The sequence below is a fragment of the Ciconia boyciana genome, chromosome 2 (assembly GCF_034638445.1).
Source record: "Ciconia boyciana chromosome 2, ASM3463844v1, whole genome shotgun sequence".
Taxonomy (NCBI): Eukaryota; Metazoa; Chordata; class Aves; order Ciconiiformes; family Ciconiidae; genus Ciconia; species Ciconia boyciana.
This window is the reverse complement of record NC_132935.1, coordinates 56,981,242-57,008,991: the sequence shown is the minus strand read 5'-3', so window position 1 is coordinate 57,008,991 and position 27,750 is coordinate 56,981,242. Positions and strand designations below refer to the sequence as shown.

The 27,750-nt window shown below is 43.0% G+C and overlaps 1 protein-coding gene across 3 annotated transcripts; it reads right to left on the bottom strand.

Moving 5' to 3' along the window:
• Positions 1–1,465: 1,465 nt before the first annotated feature.
• TWSG1 (twisted gastrulation BMP signaling modulator 1) lies at positions 1,466–27,750 on the bottom strand. 3 transcript variants are annotated; one of them, XM_072852738.1, is made up of 5 exons: positions 27,591–27,750; positions 25,255–25,420; positions 17,161–17,260; positions 12,572–12,838; positions 1,466–3,970 (listed from the first exon to the last, which is right to left on the bottom strand). In XM_072852738.1, exons 2-5 carry the CDS (start codon positions 25,375–25,377, stop codon positions 3,789–3,791), a joined length of 672 nt encoding a protein of 223 aa, XP_072708839.1. In that variant the 5' UTR covers positions 25,378–25,420; positions 27,591–27,750; the 3' UTR covers positions 1,466–3,788. The 3 variants fall into 3 exon arrangements, with proteins under 3 accessions (XP_072708839.1, XP_072708840.1, XP_072708841.1); XM_072852739.1 differs by having other exon boundaries at positions 25,255–25,439; positions 27,591–27,749; XM_072852740.1 differs by having other exon boundaries at positions 25,255–25,382; positions 27,591–27,749.

Below are 27,750 nucleotides of genomic sequence, written 5' to 3'. Positions count from 1 at the left end.
TTGGGGTTGAGTCTGTCTTGGAGAGATGGGAGTCTACATGGGTTGTACTATTCTGGGATAGCTTTAGACACACTACATAATTCTTATTAGCAGTAAAGGAATACACAGCAGTCATAAAGAGGTGTAGCTTATGAAAGACACTGTTTGGCCACATATGGAAACACACATGCAAAACAATGAGAGCCTGAATGTACAGCGGAAAAACTAGAAGAAATAGGTTAGTTAATGTCTTTGGGGAAAAAAAAAAAATCACTTATTCATAAGTACCACCACACAACAGGAGAAAAGGGAGCCAGAACAGTGTATGACAGGTACCTCAGGTACCTCATCATCACGGTCTGTCCTGTCTTCTCATGAAACTCTTCTCCTGGCTGAGGGGGTCTCTGTGCTGTGTGCATGGAGGTGTAAATGCCAGCCACTGGAGAGGAGACCATGAGTCACAGGGGCCTGCACATCTTGGGTGCCTGTGGCTGGAGAGACCAGAGCGTGTGTGCGTTGTGTGGGTCTGTGTGTCAGTGTGCGATTGCCAGCAAACACCAAGCCAGACCAGCCAGCCACCAGGATGGGAGGCTTGGGAACCAGGTATCAAAGCAGCCATAATTTTGGGATGGATACTGGAGACCATAGATATGTTGTTAAAAGATACAAGCAGGTGTTCTTATATTCATTTGTTAAGTACTAGATGTGAAATCCATTAAATGTACTAAAAGCAAGCCAGGAACCCTAAGAAATGACAGAAAAGCAATGTCATGCTACGGCCATTGTACTCACTCTCTCTGCACGGTGTCAATGCTTCTGAAATTTAGGAACAACAAGTGTCTGTGGGGAGAAACAAAACAAAACAACAAAAAACCAAACCCCTAAAACAAAGCAACTAAACAAAAACCTTCTCTACTTTTAGACAAAGAGTAACAAAAGGCCTTCAACCCCTTCTCAGTCAGAACCCCAACAGACTAGGGATTTGTATAATTCCTTATTATATGCATTCCCTTTTTTGCTTCCCTGTAAGTTCAGTGATGTACAATTCTCTCCCGAAGGACAGTGATAAAACTGGCTCATGCTTTACCTGGAGAAGATTCCTAGCCAGAAAAGTTTTTAAAGCATGGTCTTAAGTATTCTAAAACACTTAGGTAGGTGATGGTTTGCTGGTATCCAGACCTAGGTGAAATAAGAGCCCCCAAAATAAATTATTATTTTTCTTGCAAAATGCAGTAAGACTAAATAAACAACCTTCCAAAATGATTAGATTTCTGTCAGAACGAACATTTTGACTATTAATAAAATTCTATTTTATTGATTTATGTAGAGAAAAAAATTAAAAGGCAACTACAATTTTAGTTGTGGAAAAAACTGCTGAAGATTTAATAATTCTCTGTATTATTCTGTCCATCTAGATCAGTAACTTTTATACTATGCTTCCTGGTAACATTTGCCCTGAGAAAATCATAAGAAAGCAAAACACATGAACCAGTAATGTCTTTTTATTAAAATACCTCTTAAAACACTCACCGTAATAAAATACACTGGATGTTGCTGTATGACATTTGCATACACACAACGCTTACAGCAAACTCCAGACAGCATCAGGAATTACAAAAAATAAGGCAAGCCCCAGAAAGTGTGCATCCTCACTACCTACCCTCAGGCCATTACACCAACAACTGTATTGACATGTTTGTGCCGTTCCCCACAGTGTTTCCTGGACATCTGTTAGGCCAGTCCCCCTTCCCTCCCGCTCCCCACCCTTGCTGTTGCCTTGACTTGACCTCACACACAGAGTGAAATTCTGATGACGTAAATGGAGACGGTGTCACAGATCCATGGGGCAGCAGGTGCCTGACCAGAAACACCAGCCCTGTTTCTTCCCCCAAGAAGATTCTGAACTACTATAATGTTTCCAATAATTTAACACTGCAAGAATCCGAAGTGTGCTAATGACCTGTAGCAATGCTTACTATATGTCTCCTGTCTTGGTCAAGAACAATGATGCATCACCCTCCAACTAAAAACGGTCAGAGCTACTTTAACATATTCTTTCTCTCCATTCATTTTAAGAAACTCAAGCAGAAGAAAAGATAACGTCAATTGTCAAATATAGGAAGAGCAACTCCTTCATGATAAGCTAAGTTTTTCTATTCATGTCTATGATTTTTTTATTACTTAATTGCAAGTTTAAAGTATTGATAATCTCTAGTTCAAAACAATAAACATTAATCTTTCAAGTACTTCTTTATAGCTGAAAAAGAGACTTTAGAAAGTAACATTTCACAAGAGTAGTTTTTTTTAATTATTATTATTTCATTGTATTGGAAGAACTGTATCATGAGAAAAAAAAAGAAAAAACCATTCAGGCAAACTTTTCAACAAAATAAATTTAAAATGACTGCTTTCATTTGTACATGGTACAGATAGACAGGTGCGACTAGAAAACAGTTTAATCCTTCTAGACTGAGGTTAGTGAGAGAAACATGAATAGTCAAATTCTTTTTTTGTGTGAATATGCAGATATGCATTAAAAAAAATTCAAGGAGTTAAAACCCACATCATTATAAATACCAAAAGCTGATTATTAACTACTCATACACTTTATTCTTGTACTTAGTACCATTATCAGTGGAGACCTAACTGGGTCATAGTAACTGCTACGTAACTGTCAACATATTAAAATTCTTACTTAGAAAAATGGACAAAATGTTCTAAACTCAGAACATCCTAATTTTGCCTTTGCGGACACATCTTCCCTTCTTCAGTGACAACATTTCATGGGGAAAAACACCTGTATTTTGGAATAAATGTTCACAGCAAACTACTAAATGGGAACAGGCCTACTGCCAACTGCTCAACTAGTAACCCTGTACCACTTGCTAGTTCATGTCATTCCAGTCTTCTTTATTCATTTAGTCATTAAATCCATAATAACCTTTCATGTTTCCTTTACTGGACTGAACATTCAGGGAGTAAGCAACCCTAGAGCACAGTGCAAAAGGAGGGAGACGCAACTGCACTTAACAGCTTTATTTTGTTATCTAAGAGGAGACTGAAAAGATTTTTTTTTTTAAATACATAAATTATGCAACACAGGCCCCAATGTACTTATGAGAGTAGGGCAAATGAAACTTGGAAGAAAAGTGTCCCATACATAGTGTTTTGTTGGGCAGCCCTTCTAAGAAGTTAGGATTTTATCCATGACAGCCCATGCATTGAACTTGAAGAGAAAGCATGAATTTTTCTTTTTCCCCAAATACCATTTTCACAATAGAAGGCTAAGCTCAAAAACTGGAAGGTAATAAAGTAAAAAAAAACAAAATCAGAAACTAAAACCAAAAAAAACCCCAGCCCCTAAAGAACACCCCCTGCCCCCCAACATAGCAGCCATTTAATTATTTGTTGAACTTAGATGATGGGAATCTCATTACCATATTCTTAATGTTTCCCTACTCTAAACTACTAGATATAGTACTACATTCTGAAAACCAGTATAGTCAATACTTTCAAATCAAAGGAAAACAATCAGAATGGTGAGGATGAGCATGGCTGTACCATTTGAGCAGAAATAAAGAAAAATAAACTTAAAACATAGTGTTCAAACTTCTACTAGTTAGCCTTGCTTACATGAATTTAAAAAAAAAAAAAGAAAAAAGTTTTCAGATTTTATACATCTTTTTTCAACCAGGTACATTTAATTGCAACCAGTAGGCACTCCACCAAAACGCAGTATTTGCAATCCCCATCTCTAACTGAGAGAGATTACTTTGGCGTCAGTATTGCTATATTACAATTTTCCTGCTTCAAAACATGCAGTTCATACATTTTACAGTTTTACTGCCATAGTCAATGCATTCTGGCCCAATACACTCACAGCAGGCGTTGTGAAACCATCGGTATTTGGATGCTCCCATGGACTCGCAAGAGATCTTGCACTGATGTATTGACATGCAGTCATCAAAATACACCACAGTACACATGTGTTCTAAACCAAGAGGGGGAAAAAAATTGGTTTAAAAGGTCTTAAAATATTTTTAAAGGTTAGTTAAAAATTAATTAAATGTGCAGCTTTTGAAGTAGGATTGCAAATCATCATGACTATGAGGCATAAAGAAAAAACAGGTGATAGTGAAAGCAGAGAGAAGAGACAGAGACCCAAGGTGAGATCTATCAACTCCAAGTTTTCAGTGTCTACAACTCAATCTGTTGTCTGCTCTGCCTCTAGATTAATTTATTTCTATAGTCACAGGCAAGAATGTTTTTGTTGGGCTTTTTTTGTGTCCCACGGTTATGAGGGATACTTTTTAAAATGTAAGCATGGGCTATGCCAAAATAAGAAGCAAGCATGTGTCCTCTGAAGGTAATATCTTTATCACCAAGATACCACTTTCACAGTTGCCAGCAGTTACTATATGCTATCATTAAAAGGTTCAGTTTTAGATAAGTTTTCTAAAAAGCACCAAACCCCACTTATTTAAGTGTAAACATTTAGTCTCCCCCCACAACTCAACAATATTCTTAAACTACATTAAATCACAGAGCTAGAGAATCCCGTTTTCCTCAACTTGAAACTGCACACGTTTTTCTTCTTTTTATAGCAACACCACCAGCTTTACTACTAAGATTAAGAAACCCCTTCTGCCTAAGCATCGACTTTATTCTTCTAACATCCATGCAATTACTTGAAATGCCATGAAGTTGGGAGTTGCAACCTCAAACTGGAGCTGAGGCATTCACCACAACTATAAAACAAAAACATCCCTCCCTGGTCTACTTCCAATTCTCCAAGCTGACAGATTCTACCAACTTTCTTCTGTGCTGACGGGGTGACTACACCGTAACTTTGTTCATCCTCCAAAGGATCTTGATTGCATCACATTTAGCCCCAAAGTAACTTGGCACACTTTGGGGAAAAGCACAACCGAAAGCTGCCTGCAAACACAAATGTCTCACTTGCGCACATCAGACAGATTTGTGAGCGGGAGATGTCAAGGGGCTTTCTAGCTTATTACTGCTTATGGCGTGTGGATCCAAGAGAAACATACTGACCTACATTCCAACGTGGATTAGAAAAATGTAATCCAAACGTAAATGGTAAATGGAGACAGTGGGGTTTTTTTTGCATGATTATGGAGTATGGAGAAGCGTGAGTACCCGAAGGACTCTCGGAGCAGTGTAGTTGTTAACCATAGCGTTTATTCAGTCTCTTATCTGTGAGTAAGTCTTGGGAGGCTGAAGTGCACCAGAACTCCCCTTCAAAACACTGGTGTCCCATACATAGATTAGCAACCTCAACAGTATGCGTATCTCATGGCAAGCTCCTAAGGTGAGGTCCAAAGGTGAGTTGAGGCCAGCAAGGGTCTCCGTCACCCTACAAGCTGTCAGATCTATGCAGTCAGTTTCCCCAGCACCAACAACAGATGATCTCTGGGGGCGTGTGGCAAGGAACAGCACAACACAGAGGAGAGCACAATGTACCTGCCAGCTTTTCTGTGGACGTGTCCTCCTCCTTGACATCCAGAAACCATGCCTACCCTTTTAAGAATTATCATTTGTCAAAACACGTATGAGGGAACCCTGATCACTGTCAAACTATTTTACTACTACGTAAACAGATGCAAAAGGGTCACAGGACATGCTTCCAGCCCACTGGAAGCAAGACAGAATTAACAGCCTTGTTCAGGCTCTGAACTGACGTACACTTCTTGCAGACACCATATACAGTGCAGCAGGCAATAAGGATCTTGGTGAGGAAGTGCAGACCCATAGCTGAAGCAGTTTTCTGCTCCCAGGAAAGCTGTGCTGTGAGTAAAGCTGCAGTTGTCCAAGAAGAACCTGATGTTCTTGGACAACCTGATGTACTGCTGGGAATGTCAACAAAATACACTGTGGCTGTGGAAGTCCTGTCCCATTCTTGGCAATTCTATTTCTGTGACTCTTTATAATAAAGCCTGAGGCACAGCAACTAGAGGAAGAGTTCTCAGAGAAAAAGACCTCTGCCTCAAACCAACCAACGTATCTACAGCTTCAGTAAGGATACTTTATTCACAGAGGTGAAAAGAGGAAAACAGAAGTGTATGCTATGGTAGCATGAGCAAAGAGTGACCACCCAGCTATACACCTGAAGTGCTCAGCCAAAGCTGAAAAGCAGTAGGGAGATGCAGCCACCACAGCCTCATAAGCAAGAATACTTGACAACATTTCATCACCAGCAACAAAAAACTAAGGTTGCCTGGGTCCCAAGAAGGAGCATACACCCTCCATTCTTAGGAGGCCCAGGCACTCCCAGGTATCTGTCCCCCTCACTCCTCCCAGAAGATTTTCAGTGGAAGAGTAGGGTGTGAAAAAGTAGAGATGAGTCTCCAGGCAGTGTTCATCATGAGATCTAAGCACCAGTGTCCCATCAGTCATCCAGTTCAGTGCTGCTGTGCAAGCAGAGGAACCTTACAGAACCCTCTCTAAGAAGTATTCATACTCCTCATACCCTCTTGCTTAATCCCAGTTCAATCCTCTGATCTCTTTTTAGTAGTTTTCTTCTCAAGTTTGACTTTAAATGCTGTAAGTAAGGTCAGTCTTAGAAGGTGGCAGCTGGAGGCATGCAGCCTCTGCCCCAAACCAGGTAATCCTGGCTAATCCAGAAAGATTTCTTGCTGCAAAATCAGCCTTTGAGATGTGATCTGCACCTGACTGACCTGGTCTCCAGATCAGCTTGAGAAGGCAAAATGACTCACGGCTCTCCCTAGAGAGTAGTGAACAACCCTTTAAAGAAAGCAGAGTCCTCTGTAAAGGGTGGCCCGAAGTGCTTACTGCTATCATGTTGATCACTGCACTCCCACTTGCAGCGTGCAAAGGAAAGCCAGTAGGTCAGGAAAGATTGTCAGGAAGGTTGTGCACACTCTGAGGTGGGTTAGCTGCTCCCAGCATTTGCAGCCTGTCTTCACACCAGAGAATGACCAGTCCCGTCTGTGTTAGGGGATGCCTGTGTTCACCTTCGTGTTAGCCTCATCTGTGAGTACCAGTTCAGAAGTTCTGGAGAAGCCCAATTCATCAGCTTTTGCCTGCTGAAACTTGAAATAAACCTCTTGTGGAAGAAGAGCGTATGATTTCTAGGATGCAAAGATCAATGACACTGAACTACCTATGCCTGAAGTTCCTGTCTGCTGCTCAGTGGAATCCAACCAACATATGCACTATGTTGGTGGCTCAGGACACAGGCACAGCCTGTGGAAAAGCAGGCTGTAACACAAAGAGCAGAGCACATGTACAGCAGCAGATAGGCACAACTGACAGTACCATCCCTAGAAAACCAAGCTCTGGTCCTCCTCCAGCAGCAGGATGTATAAAGCAGATAGTGGCTCTTACTGGCACCCCCTCCCAGCAGTCTCACCTCTGCTATTCCTCCGACAGCAGGGCTCACTGTCCAGCCTTGGTCTACCCAAAGGCTGTCCTTCCCCCTTTACTCCTCCTCGTAGCAGAGGATGGCTACTCCCAGCTGTTCCTCTGTTTTCAGAGCAGCAGCATCCACTTTTAATGCACTGCTGAGAATCCCTATGGTAGTTCTGACCCACACAGAGGCACCACATAGCTCTTCACTACAAAGACAACTTCTGCTTGGCCCTCTTTTCAAGCACCATCTCCTCAGAGGACTGAAATGCCCAGAGTGGCTCCCGCCCCATGAGGACCCACTCAGCTTGGCACGTTCCCTCTGTGCATCATGCCCCAGCTGGAGGCACATAAGCCTTTCTTCAGCAGTAGCACTGAGGTGCACTTGTGCACGAGTGAAGATATCTCCAGGGGGAAGGAGGCTGGAAGACGGGCAGCACCAGACCCATAACCCTGGCAGAACCAGATGACAGCAGTCGGGCCCTGTGAGACTGGAGAGGCTGGTCTCCTCGACCACTTTTCCAGGACCAAAACAGGAACCAAAGCCAGACCTCAACCTTATTAAGGTGGCAGCAACAACAAAGGACATTAATCTTGACTGACTGGAGAGTGGAGAAGAAAGTTTATTTCCACCTGCACACAAGCCAAGAGGATTAGGTCTTAGAGGACCAGTCCAAAAATGCTGCAAAGGGGAGAAGACAGACTGTACATGGCAGTCCAGAGCCAGCAGTAGACCTGGCTGGTTCCCAGTAGCTCTCGTAAGCAGCTGGAGGACACGCTCCAAACTGTTTCTGAAGTCTTGCTCGCTCAGAGACTTGCCAGGTCCAAAAGAGTCAGATTGGCCGCGGTGCACTTTGTTCGTCACGGGACACTCCTGGTCCCCTCCTCAGCAGCATCTGTGTGCCCATGTAGATGCTGAATTACTGAAAGCAGGAGAGTTCCTCGCATCAAGCATTAAATCCCTCTTTATAGGCTGCAGAAACAGACTTACACAGGGGAAAGAAAATACATACCTACAGGCTCAGTTGGGATCCGGGAGAGTATTTAAATTGTTCCACAAACCTAATTACATAGTCATCACTTGGCTCCCTCAGTGTAGATAAAAAGGATATTACTTAGTGCAGTAACAACTCCTTCATTTGCATTTTGCCAATTTTCACACAGTAAGGACTACAGACTACAGGTGCGGGGAGGGAGAATGATGAAGCAGCATTCTTTCTTTTCCAGAACATGAGCTTCTCACCTTTTTTTCCACTCCAATTCATACTGAACGAAGGTTGTGTAGGAGAAACAACAATTAAGTCTAAATTCAAAATGACCAGATGAAATGGACTCACATTTCTATCAGGCTTTGCTATGACACTGTCTGTGCTGCAAGTAAGATCTGTATTGGTGCACTACAGAGGAATTTAGCAACTCGGAGAAGATAAAACAATTCAGTTCTTGTAAGTGAAGGAAAAATGCCTATCTACAAGGTGAAAAAACTTTCCCAGTTAATGACAATTCCCTGTATGCCACCTTTGAAGTTAAAGGTGCTATGTAAGTTCAGTTGTCTGCTGGTCTGTTTATTGGTAGCTCTAAAAGTACTTTAAAAAGGTAACTGTCCATCCAGCAGCCATACCGTTTTATGCTAATCAGAACTTACAAAAAGAAACATTTAAAAAAAAAAAGTCTTCCTAGAGTACCTACAGAGGTAGATGCCACTTTACTGGATTTCTAGCTCTCCTCTACCTGTCTGGCACTGGAGGGGAGCAGAAGCGCAGAGCAGACACCATCCCCTGTGTCACCAAACACTGTAAGTCAGAAACCCTTAACTACAACACAGATTTTGTTTCATCAGTTGCCAAAAGATTATCTAGTTCCCCTCTCTCTTTCACCAACATCCTGTCATCATCTGAAACAATTAAGCTTATTTAAATAATCTGAACTTGCAGTTCAGAGCTCTGAGGGTATCAGCTAGAAGTAAAGCAAAAAGAGTAACGTATAAATGTAGCTCTAGATTAATAATCGCAATCCTCTCTGAAGTAGCAGCTCAAAAGCCGATACAAAAAACTACAGCAGCTCCGGCAGCGCCTGCATACTTTGGCAGCTAAAACGTTAAAAGTCAATTCATAGGAGGAAAGGGAAGACACTCATTAAGATAGTAACAGGGAAGTTCAAGGTCTGGCGGCTGGGTTCGCAGCAGGCTGGGGCGAGAAAGGAATGCTTTATATCCCATCACACCCCACCTCCTCCCGGATCTACGGCTGCCTTCCCAGGGCCGGTGGCTTCACGCCACTCAGGCACAAAGCTCGCGGGTTCCCGTGGCTGGTGCTGCTTTTCCCGGCACTCATCCAGAACTGCATCGAGCAAGTCTGGCACCCTGGACCAGCTTAACAGCGATCCCTGCAGGAACGTGTGTTGAAATTAAAATCAGACCTGTGTTACGTGACATGACAAGGCGTATTTGTAGGCAGAGCCCTTCCAAATTTTGAGATGTATTCCAGAAGACAGCACAGAGACTACTGTCCCCTTACCAAAATCTACCTCTCATTAGCCCCTCTCCCTTTACAGGCAACGCAACAGTCTGTTGCCCACACACCATGCTGGAGCAAAGCATGCAAGGAGCCACAGGAGAACCACAAAATGGAGGAGGCACAGCACTGTAAAGAAAACATAAAGCATCTGTGTTCCTGCTCACAGGAATATTCTTTCGAATCCCTCATGTCACAGCCTTGAAGGCAACTGCTTAGCGAGTCACCTTAAGGACATTTCTGTTTGCAAGATCAGCCCTTAAGCCTAGCAGCATGTTTGGGGAGAAGGAAAGGGTAAAGAGATGGTCTTCAGTTCCTTCCACTGCAGGCTATGCTTGTATTTACCGCAACTGAGCACGCACACATACACACGCACAGACCCACCCTCTGCTACAGTGGTGGTTCTAACACGTGCTAGCTTGTTAAACCAGTGACTCGATTGTGTGACGGAACTTTGCACGGGCAGAAGCCATCAGACTCCAGCAACTTCCTGGGCTCCCTCTCTGTGCCCATGCTCCCTAGGCTCTTTGGCCCTTGACCTACTACCCCTCTACATTTGGGTTACTGCATCCTCAATGAACTCATAAAAAAAAAATTATTAAAAACAACGCTGCCCCATGGGTCACACAACATCCAGCACAAGAGGTGCAATTCCCCAGTTGTCCTCAATTCCACCATAACAAATATCAACTAAGGCCAGCAGCCAACTTTTCTTTCCACCTTCTCCTGTTCTCACTGCTCAAATCATCCATGTTTTTTATAAGCAAACTTTAATATGGCTTCTGAAAAAGCAGAGCACTACAAAGTTATCTACATTGTGACCAAGAAATGACAGACTCCTCACAGGCTTACGTATCTAGATACTTAAAAGTTCAGGATTCTGAAAGCCATTTTCTACCTTTTCCTGTTCTTCACTGATCACTAAGATGGAGGAGGCATAGCCAATGATTACAAGAACAGCTCTAACATTTATTTCTGTTCTAAACGTCTACTGAAGCCCAAAAACCAGTGGCATTTGGTAACTATTTCCAAATATAACTGTTGTTTTTGGACTGCCATCATTGCAGTGAAAACCCTCTCAACCTAATCTCGAATGCGTTCTTAGTAAATGAAATGAAGGAGACTTTTGACCAAGAAAAAATTGCAGTGTTATGTATTTGTCTGTGTTGTTAAAGTCAAAACTCCTCCACACCCTTGAGATGCAATGCAAATTCCAAGTTTAATCCAAAACTATCATTAGCCCATCCTGTTGGTATGGTAGTAAAGGACTGTCAGGGAACAGGGCTGCAGTACCTAAGTACAGTGGGATATATTCAAGATTTTTCCAAGCATAATTTTTTTTCCCCAAGTATAATTTACATCTTTAAATACTGTAGTGTTTGCACACAGGGCTTTTTGTGGCTTGCCATTTAACATGGTTTTCTGCATCTTCCTCATAATGGCAAGCGAGTGTTTTAATAATGTCAAAGACATATGAATGAGATGCTTTCTGACTATCTGGTTTCCCAGTTCTGGAATTAATTTATTTTTCTAACGTGCTTTAACCAAAGGAAATTAGAAAAGTTGCCATCATGGTCCCATTTAATCAACAGCAGTCCTACTCAGAAACGTAACTAGGTCAAAGGTTTACAGTGGTATGGAAACACAGCATGTCCATCAATTAGGGTATCTTTCATTGATAAGATAAAAGAGCCATCACAACAGCAACATATGGGGTTATGAATATTTAAAGTGTGTGTTGGGAAGGAAGCAAAGCATTAATTACACTAATAAAACAAATCAGATGCCCTTTTTTCCCTGTTAAGCAGCAACTTCACTATGAACTGTTTATGAGATTCTTTTAAGTCTGATGTAGTGATTTGCAGGGAGAATTATTTCAGGTTTAGTATGGAAACCAAGAAGCAGAGAGTATTTTTCTTATACCACTGTTGTCACTACCTCAAACTTCATCTTCACCCCCCCCCCCCCCCCCCCCCAACAAACAGTATTCTGAAGCCTGTCCTCTAAACTTAAGGTTAAAATATAAAAAACTTGATATAAAATAAGATGAATGAGTCCGTAAGTTGAACCCCCACCCCCAAATTGCTTATTTTTAAGATTGTCTGTCGCATATCCCTCCTCAACATAAAGAGCGATCTTGCTAATCTTACTCAGGTTTAATAGTAAACCTGGATTTCCTACAAACCATCCTTCTAAAGAGTTCAAGTTATGCCAGCTCAGATGAAAGAAATAAATGTCTACTCCAGATACAATGGTTTATAGCATATGGCCTTCTCAAACCTCTGAAGCCACGCGTTTCAGATGCCTACCTCTGCACTGATACCTGATTTGGATTCAGTTTTTGGTCTGTCCTGTCTCCTAAGCTACAGGTAACTGCTTCAAAGTCAAAGAACATACCATGCCAGTGCACATGAAATAATGTGAAGCATTCCACAGGAGGAATCATAGAGTTAACAAACTCATGTGGTTCACCATCTCCTAAGATCATTGGACACTAACACCGTCTTCCGTGTTCCTCAATACTTTTGCCTCACTCCTTTTGTTATGTTATGCTCAAAATTAGACTGAACTTTTCAGACCTTTTAATGGGAAAAGAAGAAGCGAGCACAGACAAGCATAGAAGATGCACTGAGAAGGTTCCTGGAAGAGACGAGAGGAAATGCTAAGAATTTAGACACTGTACTCATTACCTTTGTCACTAGAGTAAGGTGTGTGGACATTGTTGCTTGGAACAGAGACGTTCTGATGCTGTGGCTGGTTCACTGTTTCTAAAAAGGAAACAAGGTTCTCATGGTGCGACAGTTCTTCTGCCACAGGGAAGGAAACGATATTCCAGTTCAGCTGAGTATCCCCTTCTGTCAGCGCCCGGAAAAGGGAAGGAATTGGTTCATGCAACTCCTCGACAGTGCTCTTGGATGTTGGAGGGGTGTCACTGTAATTGCGAGGATTGCACATACCTGCAGAGGAATGAAACAGTAAGTTACACGGAACTCCCTAAACTCTTCTCCTTGAAACAGGCGGGAATATTTAGAAAATTAAAATTGCTTTTTTTGCTAAGCAGAACAGAGCCCTTTCATATATATCCCACTCTTAGCTCAACAGCAGAAATGCCACCAAATACAGCAGGACGAGCTTTCCCTAATGGCGGGTTTCAGATCTCTGCAGACTTCCACAAAACACGCCTGTGACTTGTGAGATCCAAGTGAAAAGAAAAACCTAATCTAAACAGCACTTTGCTTCCCTTTTGATGCTAGCATTACAGTTTAGAATATGAAGAGTTCAAGGAAAGGTTTGTTTCCCCTGGGAAAAAAGACAAAGCACAGTATAATCGATACTAGCATAAATCTGGAATGAAAGCTTACAAGAGAACAAAGATAGTATCTTGACAAGTCCTGAGGTACATGAAACTTGTGATCACAATTCAAGTACTTGATCTCATCTGCTGCAGCAGTGCACTAGATCTTTTTAATCGTCCGCCAGAGATGCAAAGATCACTATTAGGAGGGAGTAAGAGTCTGAATTACTTCACCTGCATGGAGACAGCTGAGATGAACCTTGTTTTGCTACTCAGTTGGAGGGGTCACTACAGGCAAAATGCTTATTTCCAAGTTACCTCCTCCTTATTTTTCAAGGCCTTTTGTGGTACCTTTTTTGAAACCTTGTAATCTTTTTTCTCTTTGCCATTTCCTACAAAATGTTTTTGTGATGTGTAATACAGGTGCCAGTTTTTCATTATCCATTTAAACACTAACATTTATTACTAGCAATGAAACTGAAGGGGATCTTAATTTAATCTGAACATTGAAACAACCAAGATTAAAAATAAAAGTTGTATCTGCATATCAGAAGCCATAAAACACTATTAGAAGTCACCTGTCAAGAGACAGACAAATCCATTTTCCTCATGTACATCATTTTGGGTAGTTTCACAGACACAGTTTTAGACAGATAGAGTTGCAAAGCACACCAATCCTTAAAGTATCAAAGCAATATGGGACATAAATGTTCAAAGTCTACCTGCCCCACACAACCAGAGAAGCATCTCCTGCCCTGCAGATACATTAGAAATCCAGCTTCAGAAATTGTGTTTAACTAGAGCCTTACAAAAACCACAATCTTTTCAGTCTAAGTAGATGAATTTCCATAATGAACAAAACAGAGTGAAGTTCACCATGATGATTAACATGAGATCTGGCAAATCTTAAGCAAGTGGTTAACGTTACCAGCATTTCATAATAGGAACAACACGAGACAGTCTGCTCCTATAAAAAAGGTGAGCCAAGTATTAGGTCGGGGGGGGGAAAGCCTCTCCTCCAAACATCAGTTCACACTAAAAAAATAGTTCCACTTACGCAAACTTCCTACTGTAAACAGTTATTTTCCTACTCCTCTCAACTAGGTTTGCTCTTCACAGATGTTCCTGGACTCACTGTTTTAATCAAAAATTTCTATCACTGAATTATCACCTTTTAGTAAGCACTTGGAATATTCACCATACAATTGTAATAAAGGATGCCCACCTAAAATTTAATTAGGAAGATATCAAGCCAGGTAAGAGTTTCGTACAGATACATCAAGAGACGCACACTTTAATTGATGTTATTCTGTTAATACTGTGAAATGGAAACCAGTGAGCCTTTCTAGAGGGCCCCTCCGTCAGGCTGGATTCAGAAAATAAATTTCACTTATAAGAAGGACACAAAGGAAAAAAATAACATCAAGATTGTTTATCAAATTATTGCAGAATGTGGTCAGTGTGTGTGCATATCAATCCAGTATGAAAATACTATCTTAAGATGGCACTGAGAAACCATTCCTCATAGTTTAATGGATAACTGCTCATTCCACAAAGATCTTTCTCTCTTACTATTTTTTAAAAGTATTTTAATTATAATTATAATAATTATAATTTTATAATAATTATTGTAATACATTAGCTTTGGTTACAGCAAAAATAAGAAAGCTTAACTTAAGAGCAACTGGTAAGGAACAAACTTGTCTACGTTACTGCTTTGGAAGCCAATGACAAGACAAAATTTGATAACCAGAATTTAAAACGTAACTATGCCATTATGCTAGAGCTAGGTCTCCTGCAACTGAAAGAAACACAAATGTATTCAACTGCAACAAGCCATACGATACTCCTTTCAATTTAAGTATTTTTCCTTCTTTTGTGCCCTCCTCTTACAAATCTCTCACTACATATTGTTACTGAAAATCCAAATTCCCTTCCAGCATCACAGTTCTTACATGGAGATTTTAGCCAGCCCCCAGAGTTGTACACAGTCCCAATCCATCTTTCTTGAATGAGAAGATGCAGAAATGGGCTACTGAAATGATGGAAGCAGACAAGCCTTTCCATGAGGGACTAGAAGAGCTTAACCCACAAAGCTTAAAAAAACAGAGGAACCTGTTGTTGTTCTCCCTCCTCTAGTGTCTTTGTCCCTGTCAGAGAAGGGAGAGAAGATCCACACAAAACACAGGACAACAACTGACCACAAGTAAAATTAATGCTGGAAGGTAGGAGTTAATTCCTGACACCTCAGAACAGAAATAACCTGAAAGACATGACAACCTATCTGCTTTTACATTAGACGTGATCAGCTTATAAAGAGACTTAAATATCAGCTCAAGTATCAGCAAAGAACTGCCTCTAGGAAGCTGGGTATGGCATGCACTCCTGTTCCCTCATTTGAATAAGGCTACAGAAAGGATGACCCTACACTGAAGAGAAGAAGAATAGGACCATACCATACAACCAACAAGGTCTGAGGCACCTGCAGAACCATCAGGAGATGTTTTAGTTTACTCAGTACTGGGAAACTGAACCTAAAACTTCGTTAACTTCAGTCCTGCATAACACCATGGGAAAGAGCAGCAGAACAGCGAGTAATCTGCAGATTTAGAAAAAGAAAAAGCTGTGTGTGGACTCAGCTCTTTTTCTTCGCTATCCCAAGAGGTAGGTTCTTCCTCTCCCTAGAGGAGATCAGCACACTAAGCCTTGCTTTCTACAGCAGATAATGGTTCTGAACTAGGGAAATAACCTACTATCCTATTCCCCACCCCTATGACTGAACGTGACAACAGCACACTTCAGTATTACATTACAAAAATCAAGAAGACATTGGAAGGGCAAAAGAGATGGGGGAAAAAAGGATATATATATATTCCCCCACACACACACTTTTCAAGAAGCCCACTGAAAGATTTCAGATCAAATAGGAAAAACAAACTCCAAGGCCTATTTCTAAATTTATATCCTCCACATGTGCAGGGGCTGAAAATACTTTATGCCAATGGGAAGAATCATACATGCGCAGGACCACGCCACTCCACTGCTTACTGAAAGACAGTAAAGCAAAGGTAAGCTAGCCAGAACCAAGCAAAAAGCAGGATGTCAGAAAGCATATTCACATCATGATGGAACAGGAGAAGCAGTGGACTGCACTGAAAAGGAGCATTTTGAAGCTAATCATCTTCATGATTTCAGAGAAGACTCAGCCAGCCAGAGAAGCTGAGAGCAGGTACAACACTCAAGACGCATCCCTTTCATGGAAGCCAGGTGGATTTTGAATGGCAGCACAGGGAGACTTACAGCAACCACAGGAGGCTGAAGCTTTCAACACATTTAAAACAAGAGACGGAACTAGAATATATCCTTCTTAAGCAGGGGCACCATTCACTTTGCAGAGATCTGGAAACTCTGAACACTACCTGTTAGTACTAAAGCTGTTCTTGTTAAGACTGTAATCTAATCCTACAGTAAAAACTTGCATGCCTCTTTCTTACCCTCCACAAAGAGGTCTTTTTGCAAATAAAAGAACAGTGAAAATGTTGAGCCATGCACATTTACTACCAGTCCCAAGGACTCACAAGGGAACTCAAACCTAAAACTGTCCCCGTGCAGTATCTGTCAATCCACTCTACAGTTAGAAACCTCCATACAGCATCCAACCCCATGAAGCAGGTACTGCGTAGTTTCCTCAGCATGACAATTCAAAAAGGAGTTTATGCTTTAGAGACAAAATTAAGACTCAGTTACAATGACATTAACCAAGCAAAATCTGGACTACCACCACCCCCCACTCCATAGAGCAGACACAGCCTTCAAACGTTGGGTTCCCCACAGTAATTTATTCAGTACCCGCAGAGCTGTAAGATGTTTAAAGCACAGATTCTGTCCTGATGTTTTACTTCTATTATAAGACTGTGAGCTCAGCATGTGGCAGGAGGAAGCAATTTTAAAAAAGAAGAAAATCCCAAAGAAATGCAAACTTACCAACACAGTCACAGCACTCATCCCAAAGTGTGCCCAGGCAGAGCATGCACTCCTTACAGCAGGAACAGTTCCCTTCCCCAGGGCGGCACTGACACAGCTCCTGAAAACAACAGAAACTCATTACACCACAGCAACCCCAGATGTAAAATGCTAACACGGCACAGCAATTCTTCTTCAAGCCGCAGCTCAAATTACGGCATTAAAAAAGCTTAGTACACTAATACAGCGAGTAAATGGTAAAACGGTACCAGCCAAAGAACCGATCTTAGTTTACAAAAGGATCTTTTGCAAGGTTTTTTTTTTTTTTAAAGGTGAAATTCTAAAGACAAATCCGAAGTCAGCATTTAAAAGAGAAAAAAATCCTATTCATGGGAAAGGTGTGTGCACTTCTATGTATGCCTGAATCTACAAGTTCATTGAATGTTTTTCCCATCACAACAGGAAATTCAAAGAAGGTTTCTTTATATATAAATAGTGCGCATACATTATAATTTAGTTAAAAAAGGAAGCTACTATAAGCAGCATGTGCATACTCAAGAAGATACATGATGCCTACCATCACACCTATTCGTGGATTCTAAAAGGAACTTACTTGGTTAAGTTGTCTGACCACAGGATTTTGTGCATCTCTGAATGCTTGTTACATGTTGCTCCCCATTTGCAATATTAGTGACCAGATTATTTTTTTTTCCCCCAGGTCCAGCTGATTCATTTTTGCTATTATGAAAACAACCCTCTCCCTCCTCCCCCCCCAGTCGACACCTTGGGATACTTCCAACACTCCTGGAGCCTCTAGAAAGTGAAATGGTATGCGCATGCATTTTTCTTTAAACATTATTAAGCTAGAAAAACAGAAAAGGCATGGAAGCAAGAAGACAAACCTTTATCTTACCTAAACCTTACCTAAACCTAAAGTCTTACCTAAACCTGAAGGCGCTGGTTTAGCAGTCCTACTGAAGACACTACACTCGTGGACCTCAAAGCATTGAAATGGCCTACAGGGATGAAGGAAATCTAAAAATGAGGTGGTCTTCTTCCCTCTAGCTCAAATCTGTACTAGTAATTCCAGTTCAGCCTAAAGACCATGGCTACATGCTGATAATATACAGGCTTGAATTACGCCGTAGCGTAAAACGTGGACAGTCAAGAAGTCACATTTGGTTGTCCTGTCTAAGAATTTGGTTTTGATGACGTCTGTCTAACTATCACGTTACGCACAACTGGTGAGAAAATAAAATCCCGTTACTGGAAACACTGACCACAGGATCCCTCCCACCCCCAGCTTTACTGGAAAAGCCATCGGCAAATCTCTGCTACGCACTGCACCAGGGAGATGATGATGTCCATCCCCGCTCTTTGATCCCGTTCTCCAGAGGCAGGGGACACACACCGCAGCGTGGTCGGGAGACACACGCGGACAGGAGGGAAGGGCAAGAAGGTGGTTTGGCATGAAATTCTCCCAACCTGGAGTCGCCACTCAAGGCTCCACCCTAGGTAACCACAGCTGCGTCAAGGATACCACTCCTGACAGGCAGACACAATCACTACCTGCAATGTCTTTTTGCAGCGCCTCGGGAAGAAGCCGAGGGGGAAAAACTTCACTTTTTAAGTAATTCTTTGCCTGCTATTGTTAAGAAGCATCAGGTAGGGAAGAAAGGAGGCATTTTTACACCAAACGTCAGGAGTGCATTTGCTAGGCAAGGCAAGGCGCAGAGATGCACCCGATCGTGTATGACCCCTGTTCTCTCTTTATTCTACAACACTGGCAACTGCAAATGTCCGCAGCCTGTTGAGCTGCACAGGGATCACCCCTCTCTTGCACCAACTCATGCAGGCTCACAGAAGACCGAAGAGTGCATATCAGAGGGCGAGGCCAGAGTGAGATCCAGCTGGGGACAGGGCTTGAGAATACAGCAAATGAAGCTGCAGGGCTCCCAGTTCTGGACAAAACCTGAACCAACCCCCAAACCTGCTGCAGGCATGCTACGATGTATTAATGCAGTATAAATGCATTGATCTGTTATTTTTCCATTCACTTCATCTCAGATCACAAATCTTCTCGAAGGCAGCAAAGAAACAAAATTCACAAACTACTGCATGTTCTACGTAATGCTGAGAAATGCTGTAGCCTGCACAGTTTAATGTGAACTGCTTGCCCTGCTGAGTGATCGAGCGTGAACTCCGGCTCTACATGCATTTTTGCAATATGCAGCCTTAGTAAGTCTTGAATTTTTATTTACAGAGTGGAAAACTACCAAGATTTTTTTACTTTTTCATCCTCAAAGTTTATTAATGTCACCTATTACTATGCCGTTTCCAAGTGAAAGATGAAAAACAGGCTCATAAATAAAATATACAATTTTTTCCACAAGAGAAGACACCACAAACTTAGAAGGATGACTTATGTGAATGAATGACGCGTTTCTAAAATATCTATCCTACCGTTTGATAAACAGATTGTGTCAGCCTTGAGAATAAAAAGCCTGAATAAAACACCTTTAAAAACAACCATCAGTAAAATACCTTTACCATGGCCAGAGAATAATATTAATACATATTAGCATTAAAAATATCCTATATATTTGTTCCTCAACAGTAAAACTGGGGAAACAATGTTATACTTATTAAAGACATTGCAACACGAACAAGCCAGTATGTGGGAGGAGGCAATTCTCCGTAAACTATTAAATGTAATGTATGAATCAAAGCCAGAAAATTCACTAAATTTAAGTTGTTTTGGTTTTATAGATTGCACTGTGTGAGTCCAAGAAGAGTATTCTCACTGAATTAAATGTAACCCTAAATTATACATTTGCAACGTAATAAAAAAACTTCTGCTTAGCTTTGATATGTGTAAGCACTAGCTTGGGATAGCATCCCTATACCTACCAGTATTTTAACAAATTTCTTTTTGTAGGAAGGGCTTATGAGCAGAGTAATTTTTTATTTGATTTTCTATTTTTATTTTTTACCCTTTTTTAAATTTTATTTTTTAGCTTGGAGCAGGAGGAGGGAAGAAAGAGCAACCTGATTAGTCTTCTGCACAGTTCTCCAGCTCCCCCCTTCTCAGAGTTCGGCTGTCTCTTCAGGGCAATAACTGTATATTTTTCTATATACGTGTTTGCACGTACATGGTTTCCTCAACCACTCTTGAGTCCTTCTGCCTGACTCATCCACACTGGATACTTGTACAGGATACATCTTTTTAAAAGAATGCTTACATGAGACGTGGGTGAAGTGAGGCAGAATGAGAAACGTTCCTTGTTGATAGCTGGGGGTGGTGAGGCGTCAGTGGAAGAAAATATTACTCATAAGTCAACTTGGCAACTTCCCAAGCTGAACTACTGAAGGTGCATCGGAGAATGTATTTTGCTAAGCAAGAAATAAGCCTCTCAGTCTAAAAATACAGCATTAAATAGGAAGCAGGCATGTTTGTACAATAAAAATACTGCTGCTCCAGAGAGCAACTAAGATTTTTATAAAGTATTTAACATCTGCATTTTTTCAAAACTTTCTCAAAATGACAGAGACTATTTTCTCAGTGCAGTGAAAAACAGGACCTGAAGGCACTGGCAACATCTTTGCAAACTGGAAGGGGGAATGAAAGAGGAAGAGCTAATGTTTTTTCCTAGAACAGTTTAATAACAGAAAATCTCCTGGAAGCAAACCAGCCAGAACTGTTTTGTTAACCCAACTGCGTTACATACTACAGTTACAACATACACACTAAAAGTAATTTTTAGATGCCTAAGCCCTAAAGTTAAGGAGTGGTGTTTATATCATACCACAGGGCTAAAAAGTCTTGGAAATCCTTTCAAGCTGACAAGTTTGTACACAAGATTAACAGGAGGTGAAGAGAAAGATGAAGAGAGATTTTAATCTGAATGATACCGCACCAGCCACGGTGACTGCAGGCATGTAGTGTTTGGGAGAGAAAACTCTGTATTCTCCAGAAAACAGCCCCTCTTTAGAAAGATCTGCAATCCATGCCTGAACTATAGCACCGTTTGTCTCCTAAATACAGCAGTAGCTTAAAGAGCTGTTGCAGATGAGACAGCAAAGCTCGGCTTCCAGCACAACACGACGTACCACTGAAGCCTGACTACTGCAGGTAGCTCTGCATCACAAGAGCCAGCCTGGGACTCGCCTCAAACCCATTTGCTATGAACAATTGTGGGAACGTCCCATCCTAGAGGTTTCTGCCCTCAAGGATTTCCTCCATGTTGCAAGGACACAATATACGCCTCCACTCCGCCCAGCGAGTGTAACTGCCCTTCTCATCTCCTCCACACAGGGAAACATCAAAACAACCCATGCGTCCAAGTCAACAACAGATGTGTTAGAATAAATACTGCAGTATGCACATCGTGTGCAACCAGGGCTTGGTGGTCTACCTGAAAAGCAAGGTAACTGTCAGTTACTGACTTCAATGCCCCAATCCCAGAGACATGGGAAGGCGCTACATCCAAAGCCTTCAAGGGAACTAATTTTGTGGTCCCACTCTGCCTACGCTGCCAAGTCTTATCCACAACTCCTTCAACAACTGCAGGAAGCCACAAAGTTTTTTTGCAGAGGCTAAGCTTATGGAGAGATGCCTGAAGCTATTTTCTAACAAGTCTTTGCTTACAGAAAAATAAGAAGTAGACTACGAGAGCACCAATGAAGCTAGAGCCTCAAGATGTAAAAGGAAAGCTGAATGCATGCGAGTTGTTGATCTCACGCTCTGTTCTGGAGCTAACAAAATAAATATTTATGTAGGGACCACCCTTAAGCAGAGCAGCTCCTAAGGAGTGGCAGTAATGACTGTACTGACTTCTAGCCATGCTGGCAAAAATATTTATGTTAACTGTATGCTTTTTGAGAGAGCAGGTCTTTTGTCTCATTATGTCTCTAAGACAGGCAGCCTCACTTTCTGCACACAGATGCAGATGACAAACATTCACATTCTGTTTGCTCCCCCAGTTGTCTCCGAGTGACATTATCTTGGTTTCAAGCCACAGATTTTGTCAAACTAGAAGAGTTATAAAAATAGGTTACGGAAAAATGTCATGCGATAGTCAAGCAAACTCACTCAACACAGTAATTTATTTTTAAGGTCAGATTTCTCCAGAAGGAAGAGTTTAGAGGGGTAAAAAAAATACATGGATATACTCTACTTGTATGCCTACCCAAGAAATAACATGCACTTCACAGAGCAGTGCAGCGCTTCTGCCACAACAGTGCTGAAGATTTAAAATAAAAAAAAAAAGCCAAGAAGAAAGATGACAATTGCTTTAAGTCAAAGCTTTAGGAGTCTTCATATCCACAATCAGACTAGTCTGACCTGATCTGCTCTTCGATAAAGAATGAATACTGACTGGTATGTCAGGCCTGTTCGCAGGAAGAGAGCAGCCAGATGGTGAAAATGAACAGCGGCATTCCCCCTAGTTGTACACAATTCACATGGCCTGGGTTACTTTAAGGTCTCGGAGAATTGCATACAATTTCCATTTCAGGGAAATTCTTTAAAAAGGGATTTCACATCACCTGTACAAAGCAAAGAGAGAACACACCTACAACAAGTAAAGCAGTACAGGGGTCTCTTTGCATGCAGAGGGCTGTGTCGCTACAGAGATGCCAACATATCCCAAGTAAAGCACAGTCGTGTGAGCCACCTCCACGCAGCACTGAACCTCAGCCGTCTTACTCCCAGCCGAGGAAGGACTCCAGTAGCATCAGCTCCACTCTATTCAGACTAGCTCGTAAAAATAAAGTTTAAAAGCTGGGTGTCTCAAGCTTGACTCTGATAAAAGGTAAGTGGGAAGGAGATGTCTGTACTTTTACAGATGGTGGACTCCCTTAGGGGTAGAGGAAAAGGAGACAATAAATCTTCCCTGTTTTTCCCTTCATCCCCATTCATCTGGACCAACCGCTTTCTCCTGAATATGTATCAACATATCTGTACCACTGTGCTTACTATTTAAGTGCCTTGTACATCCAGTGCCACAACTGGCATCTTACTTTTTAAAGGTTTCAAGCCCAGAGGTGACATGAAAAAATGTAAAAGAAGGAACTTTTAAGTGCATCAGTTTGTCACAGTGCACAATGCCCAACCTAGCAGCAAAAACACTGACATTGTCTTTGAAAATGTAAAAGTCAAAAGCCTCTTGCTTGCTCCCATATTTAACAAATCTACAGACCACGGCTGAGTTAGAAGCAAGAGCAATTTCTTTTTTTTTTTTTCCTTTTTGTTTTTTTTAAAGCAATGGCAGTGCAGAAGCCAGAAAGAAGACAGTTCAGCCTACAGTCAGTCTTCATTCCACAGGATGGATTCAAGAATCTGGCAAGTATTTTTATTTGTAAAGCAGACAAATTTTATATGGAAGTCAATGAAATGAAGTAAACATGGAAATGCCTCACGCCACTTCTGCATCACTTTTCAGACTGTGATCATACATTTACAGTAAACATACTAGCACATTATCAGCATATGATGTTTGTGCTCTCTGCTTTTGCATTTCCCATCTACAAAGAGGCAGTAAGAAATGTTTTATTTCAAAGAAGCTGCAACTGACCCCACAATTTAAGAAGGATGTGAAGGTCCTTGAAAGCATTCAGAGGAGGGCAACAAAGCTGGCAAGAGGGCTGGAAGGCATGTCCTGTGAGGAGCGGCTGAGGACTTTGGGCTTGTCTGGTTCGGAGAAGAGGAGGCTGAGGGGCGACCTCATTGCTCTCTACAGCTTCCTGAGGAGGGAATGTGGAGAGGGAGGTGCTGATCTCTTCTCCCTGGTATCCAGTGATAGGATGCATGGCAACGGTTCAAAGCTGTGCCAGGGGAGGTTCAGGATGGACATAGGAAGCATTCCTTTACCGAGAGGGTGGTCAAACCCTGGAACAGGCTTCCTAGAGAGGTGGTCGATGCCCCAAGCCTGTCAGCGTTTAAGAGGCATTTGGACAATGCCCTTAATAACATGCTTTAACTTTTGGTCAGCCATGAATTGGTCAGGCAGTTGGACTAGATGATTGTCGCAGGTCCCTTCCAACTGAAATAGTCTATTCTATTCTATTCTGACCACATGATGGCTCCTTCTTTTCCAATGTGGAGTCAAAAAGCATGCTTAATACACCATCAGTAAATAAAGACTTGGTAGATACCAGAACTGCCTGCAATTCTGCTACAAAAGGCGCTTTCTTTCTGCTGCACTCCATGCCTCTTAACTCCTGCTATAAGAGCAGCAACCTGGTCTCAGCCCGTTTCTTTCACTGTGTGGACATTAGTGAGTCAAATGCAGCAGCTGGATTTGAGTTTAACATCCATTGCCTACAAGTTCAACTTGTAAGTGGGTTTTTGTTTGGGTTTTTTTGGGTTTGTTGGTTTTTCTAAGGTAGACCTGCATGCTTTCAGAGCTTGCTCATTACCGTTAGTAGCCATAGGTCCCTCCTGATCAAAAAGCTTTTCCAAATGGACCTCAGGACTCTAAGACAAGTTAGGTCCCTACTTGTGTTCGTTCCCTCGTGTGAGTTTTTAGGCATCTTTTCATTGACTGTACAAACCTCATGTTATGAAGAGCATCATGCACCAACTACTGACCCTCTGCCTGGGCCGGGCAAATTTAGAAAGTGGACAGATTGCAAGTGAAGGGGAACAGATAAGGGGAACATCTCAGACAGATATGGGAACATTGTAAGCACATTTGAACTGCTGGTATTGCAGATATCTTAAAAAAAAAAGCAATTGTTGCCCACAGAAACCTTTCTAATAAAATGTCTGTTTTAAATTGCTGCTTGTTCATAATATCACTAATAAAGAAGAAAGAGACTGAAAACTAACAATGTCACTGGTAGAGGCTTCTAACAATACCCCAGCAATCATAATCCTTGACTTGAAAATGTTTCCATTAAAAAAAGAAACATGCCCAAATACACATGCACTTACATATAAAACAGTTGTTAATCTGCATTTACATGTGCAGGAGACTGCAATTAACTTCTTTAAAAAAACCCCACTATTTAACATAAAATACCGGTTATTTTTATCACTGGATCTTTTCAAGTTACAGCTTCAGAACTGTTTCTTAAACGCTTAAAAGCAAATAAAGGAAACACGACCCGTACCTGTATCAGGCATTTACTGACATCGCTAGCACAGAGCGCCTTATTGCAGCCTGTTGACGACTGGATCCACAGCAGGAACAGGAGGAGAGTGACTGTGGGCGCTGTGACATACTGCGACCTCATGTTTCCTGCAGGCGAGCAATTTTCACAAGTACTTCAACCAGCACTGAAATAAAAACCAGCAACTGAAAAGGCTATTGGAACACAAGTTAAATCCTACTTCCCTTCCCCTTTGCAATTCCTTCAATAAAGATTAATATTTGGGGGGGGGGGGGGAGGGGAGAAAAAAAACCCCACGTCTAATTGGGGTGCTTAGCAACAAACCCAACCCCTCCTCCCCCAGCTAACTTGTTTATTTGAAGCTTTCTACTATTGCACCTTTGGATTAAAACTGCAATAAACTTAAGGTGAACAATCTTGAGTTTGCAATATCAAATATGATAGCCTATAAGCAGTGACGATAAAAAAATGACTCAGAAGAGAAAACCCACCAATAAAGACCTAATTCTGTAAACGCATAAAGCAAACAGGTTTCATGTAGTGTCTCCTCAGGCTAAAGGTAGGCATAGATGTCTAGGACCAAAGCCATACAGCAACCTTTTACGATGTGGAAGGTAAGTTGCCGTGTCACCGTTAATGTAGATAGACAGTTGTTTTCATACCGACAGTTAGGTGTCACACAGGCTTTTAATTCAATCCTAAAGTTGTTAACTTCTTTTTTTAAAAAATACAGAGACCAACAATTAAAAAAAAAGTACCGGAGACTTTGAACGATGTGCTTTCAAGAGCTACGCAAGTGACTGAAGTCAACCAGAGACGAGCATCTGCTACTTCAAACAGAGCCGGGTTTGTTCAAAGCATTCCACCTTTCTCCCTTTGTGAAATCCCAGCTTCTCGGCAGGTGGTATTTGTTACAAATACAGCATGATTAGCAGTGTGCCAGTGAGTTCTTGTGCTTAGCATGTGAACCCAGTCAAAAGAGGACCCTGTTGCACTAGGCACCGTACCAATATATAATAAAAGGCAGCCCATGTTTGGGCAAGCTTACAATGAGCCTGTATTGTTCTTGTAAGAGGGAAAAAAAAATGTTAATGGGACACTGGATTTCTTTCCTTCGGTATCTAGAAATGTTTTTCTGCTTTATGAACTAAAAACCCAACACTCACAATGAGCAATATCCAAACATAAAAAAGTAGAAAAACAAGCCAACGTGTAAATAAGGCACAATCTGGACATTTAAAGCCTGTGTCAGATTAGTCTTTCTTACAACGCTTATTAAATGCTTCTGAATCTCCCCGCGTTGGGAGCGCCACCATCTCTACCCATGCAGGATTGGGAGGGACCCCCCCACAACACCCGGGGGCACGCATGGAGAACGCGGGAGCTTTCCCCTCAGAAGGGGGTCACCGCTTACTCTCCCTGCTCCCCACTGCGAAGAAAGTTTCCCTTAAACTAGAAGCGGTCCAAAGCCAACCCCATCGGGTGTTGCACTCCGGTGGGCCAGGCGCAGAAGCCAAGGCAGGCACGATGCCTGGCTAGACGAGCGATCCGGGCGTGTTTTAACACCGCACCGCAGCGTGTCGGCAACGGGCCGTGCTGGGCTGTTGTATAAAAGGCTCCTGAGGAGCGGAGCCGGAGCGATGCCATTTCCACGAGCACCCCGCTCGGATGCGCTGCCGCCCCGGGCTGACCGCGTCCGTACCCCTTCCCCAGGCTCCCCCCACCCCTACATTTTCGTTTCACCGACCGCTGCGTCCCGAAACTTTTATCAGGCATCTCCCCAGTCCCCCCAGAGCACGACCCCTGTCCGCCGCCCCTCCGCTCCCGCAGCCCGCCCCGGCCCCCCCCCAGCCCCGGCTCAGCATGGCTCTCCCGCAGTGGCGGGCTCACCCCCGGGGCGGAAAAGACCCAAAAAACCCCTCCGGCCGACCAACCCGCGCTCGGCTCCCCCTCCCCGCGGTCGGCTCCCCGCCACCTCCCAGGAGGCCCCGGCCCCAAAGATGGCACTGCCAGCGGCCCGGGAGGCCGGTGACAGGGAGCGCACCCCCCTGCCGAAGCGGCCCGGGGCAGGCGGGGCCCCGCACGGGGAGCGCCGCCGAAGGCCGCCCCTCCCGGCGGCGGGGGGCCCGGCCTCCTCCTCCTCCTCCTCCGGCAAGCAGGCAGGCAGCGGGGCGGCTGCGCCGAGCCGCACCGAAACTTTCCTTCCACAAAGAAGCAGCCGCGGCACCGCCGCCGCCGCCTCCTCCTCCTCCTCCCCGGCACCAGCTCCATCCCGCCGGCGCCGCCGCCCGCCCCTCTCCCTCCGCGCCCCCCCGCTCCGCCGGCGGCTGGCTCACCGGACGGCGCCGCGGGCCGGGCACCCCCCGCTCCGCCGGCGGCTCTCGCTGCTCCGGAGGCGGCGGCGGCAGCAGCGACCGCGCGCCTCGGCCCGCTGCTCCCCCCTCGGCCGCAGGCAGCGCGGAGGCGGCGGCGCGGCCTCGCATCGCCCCGCCTCGG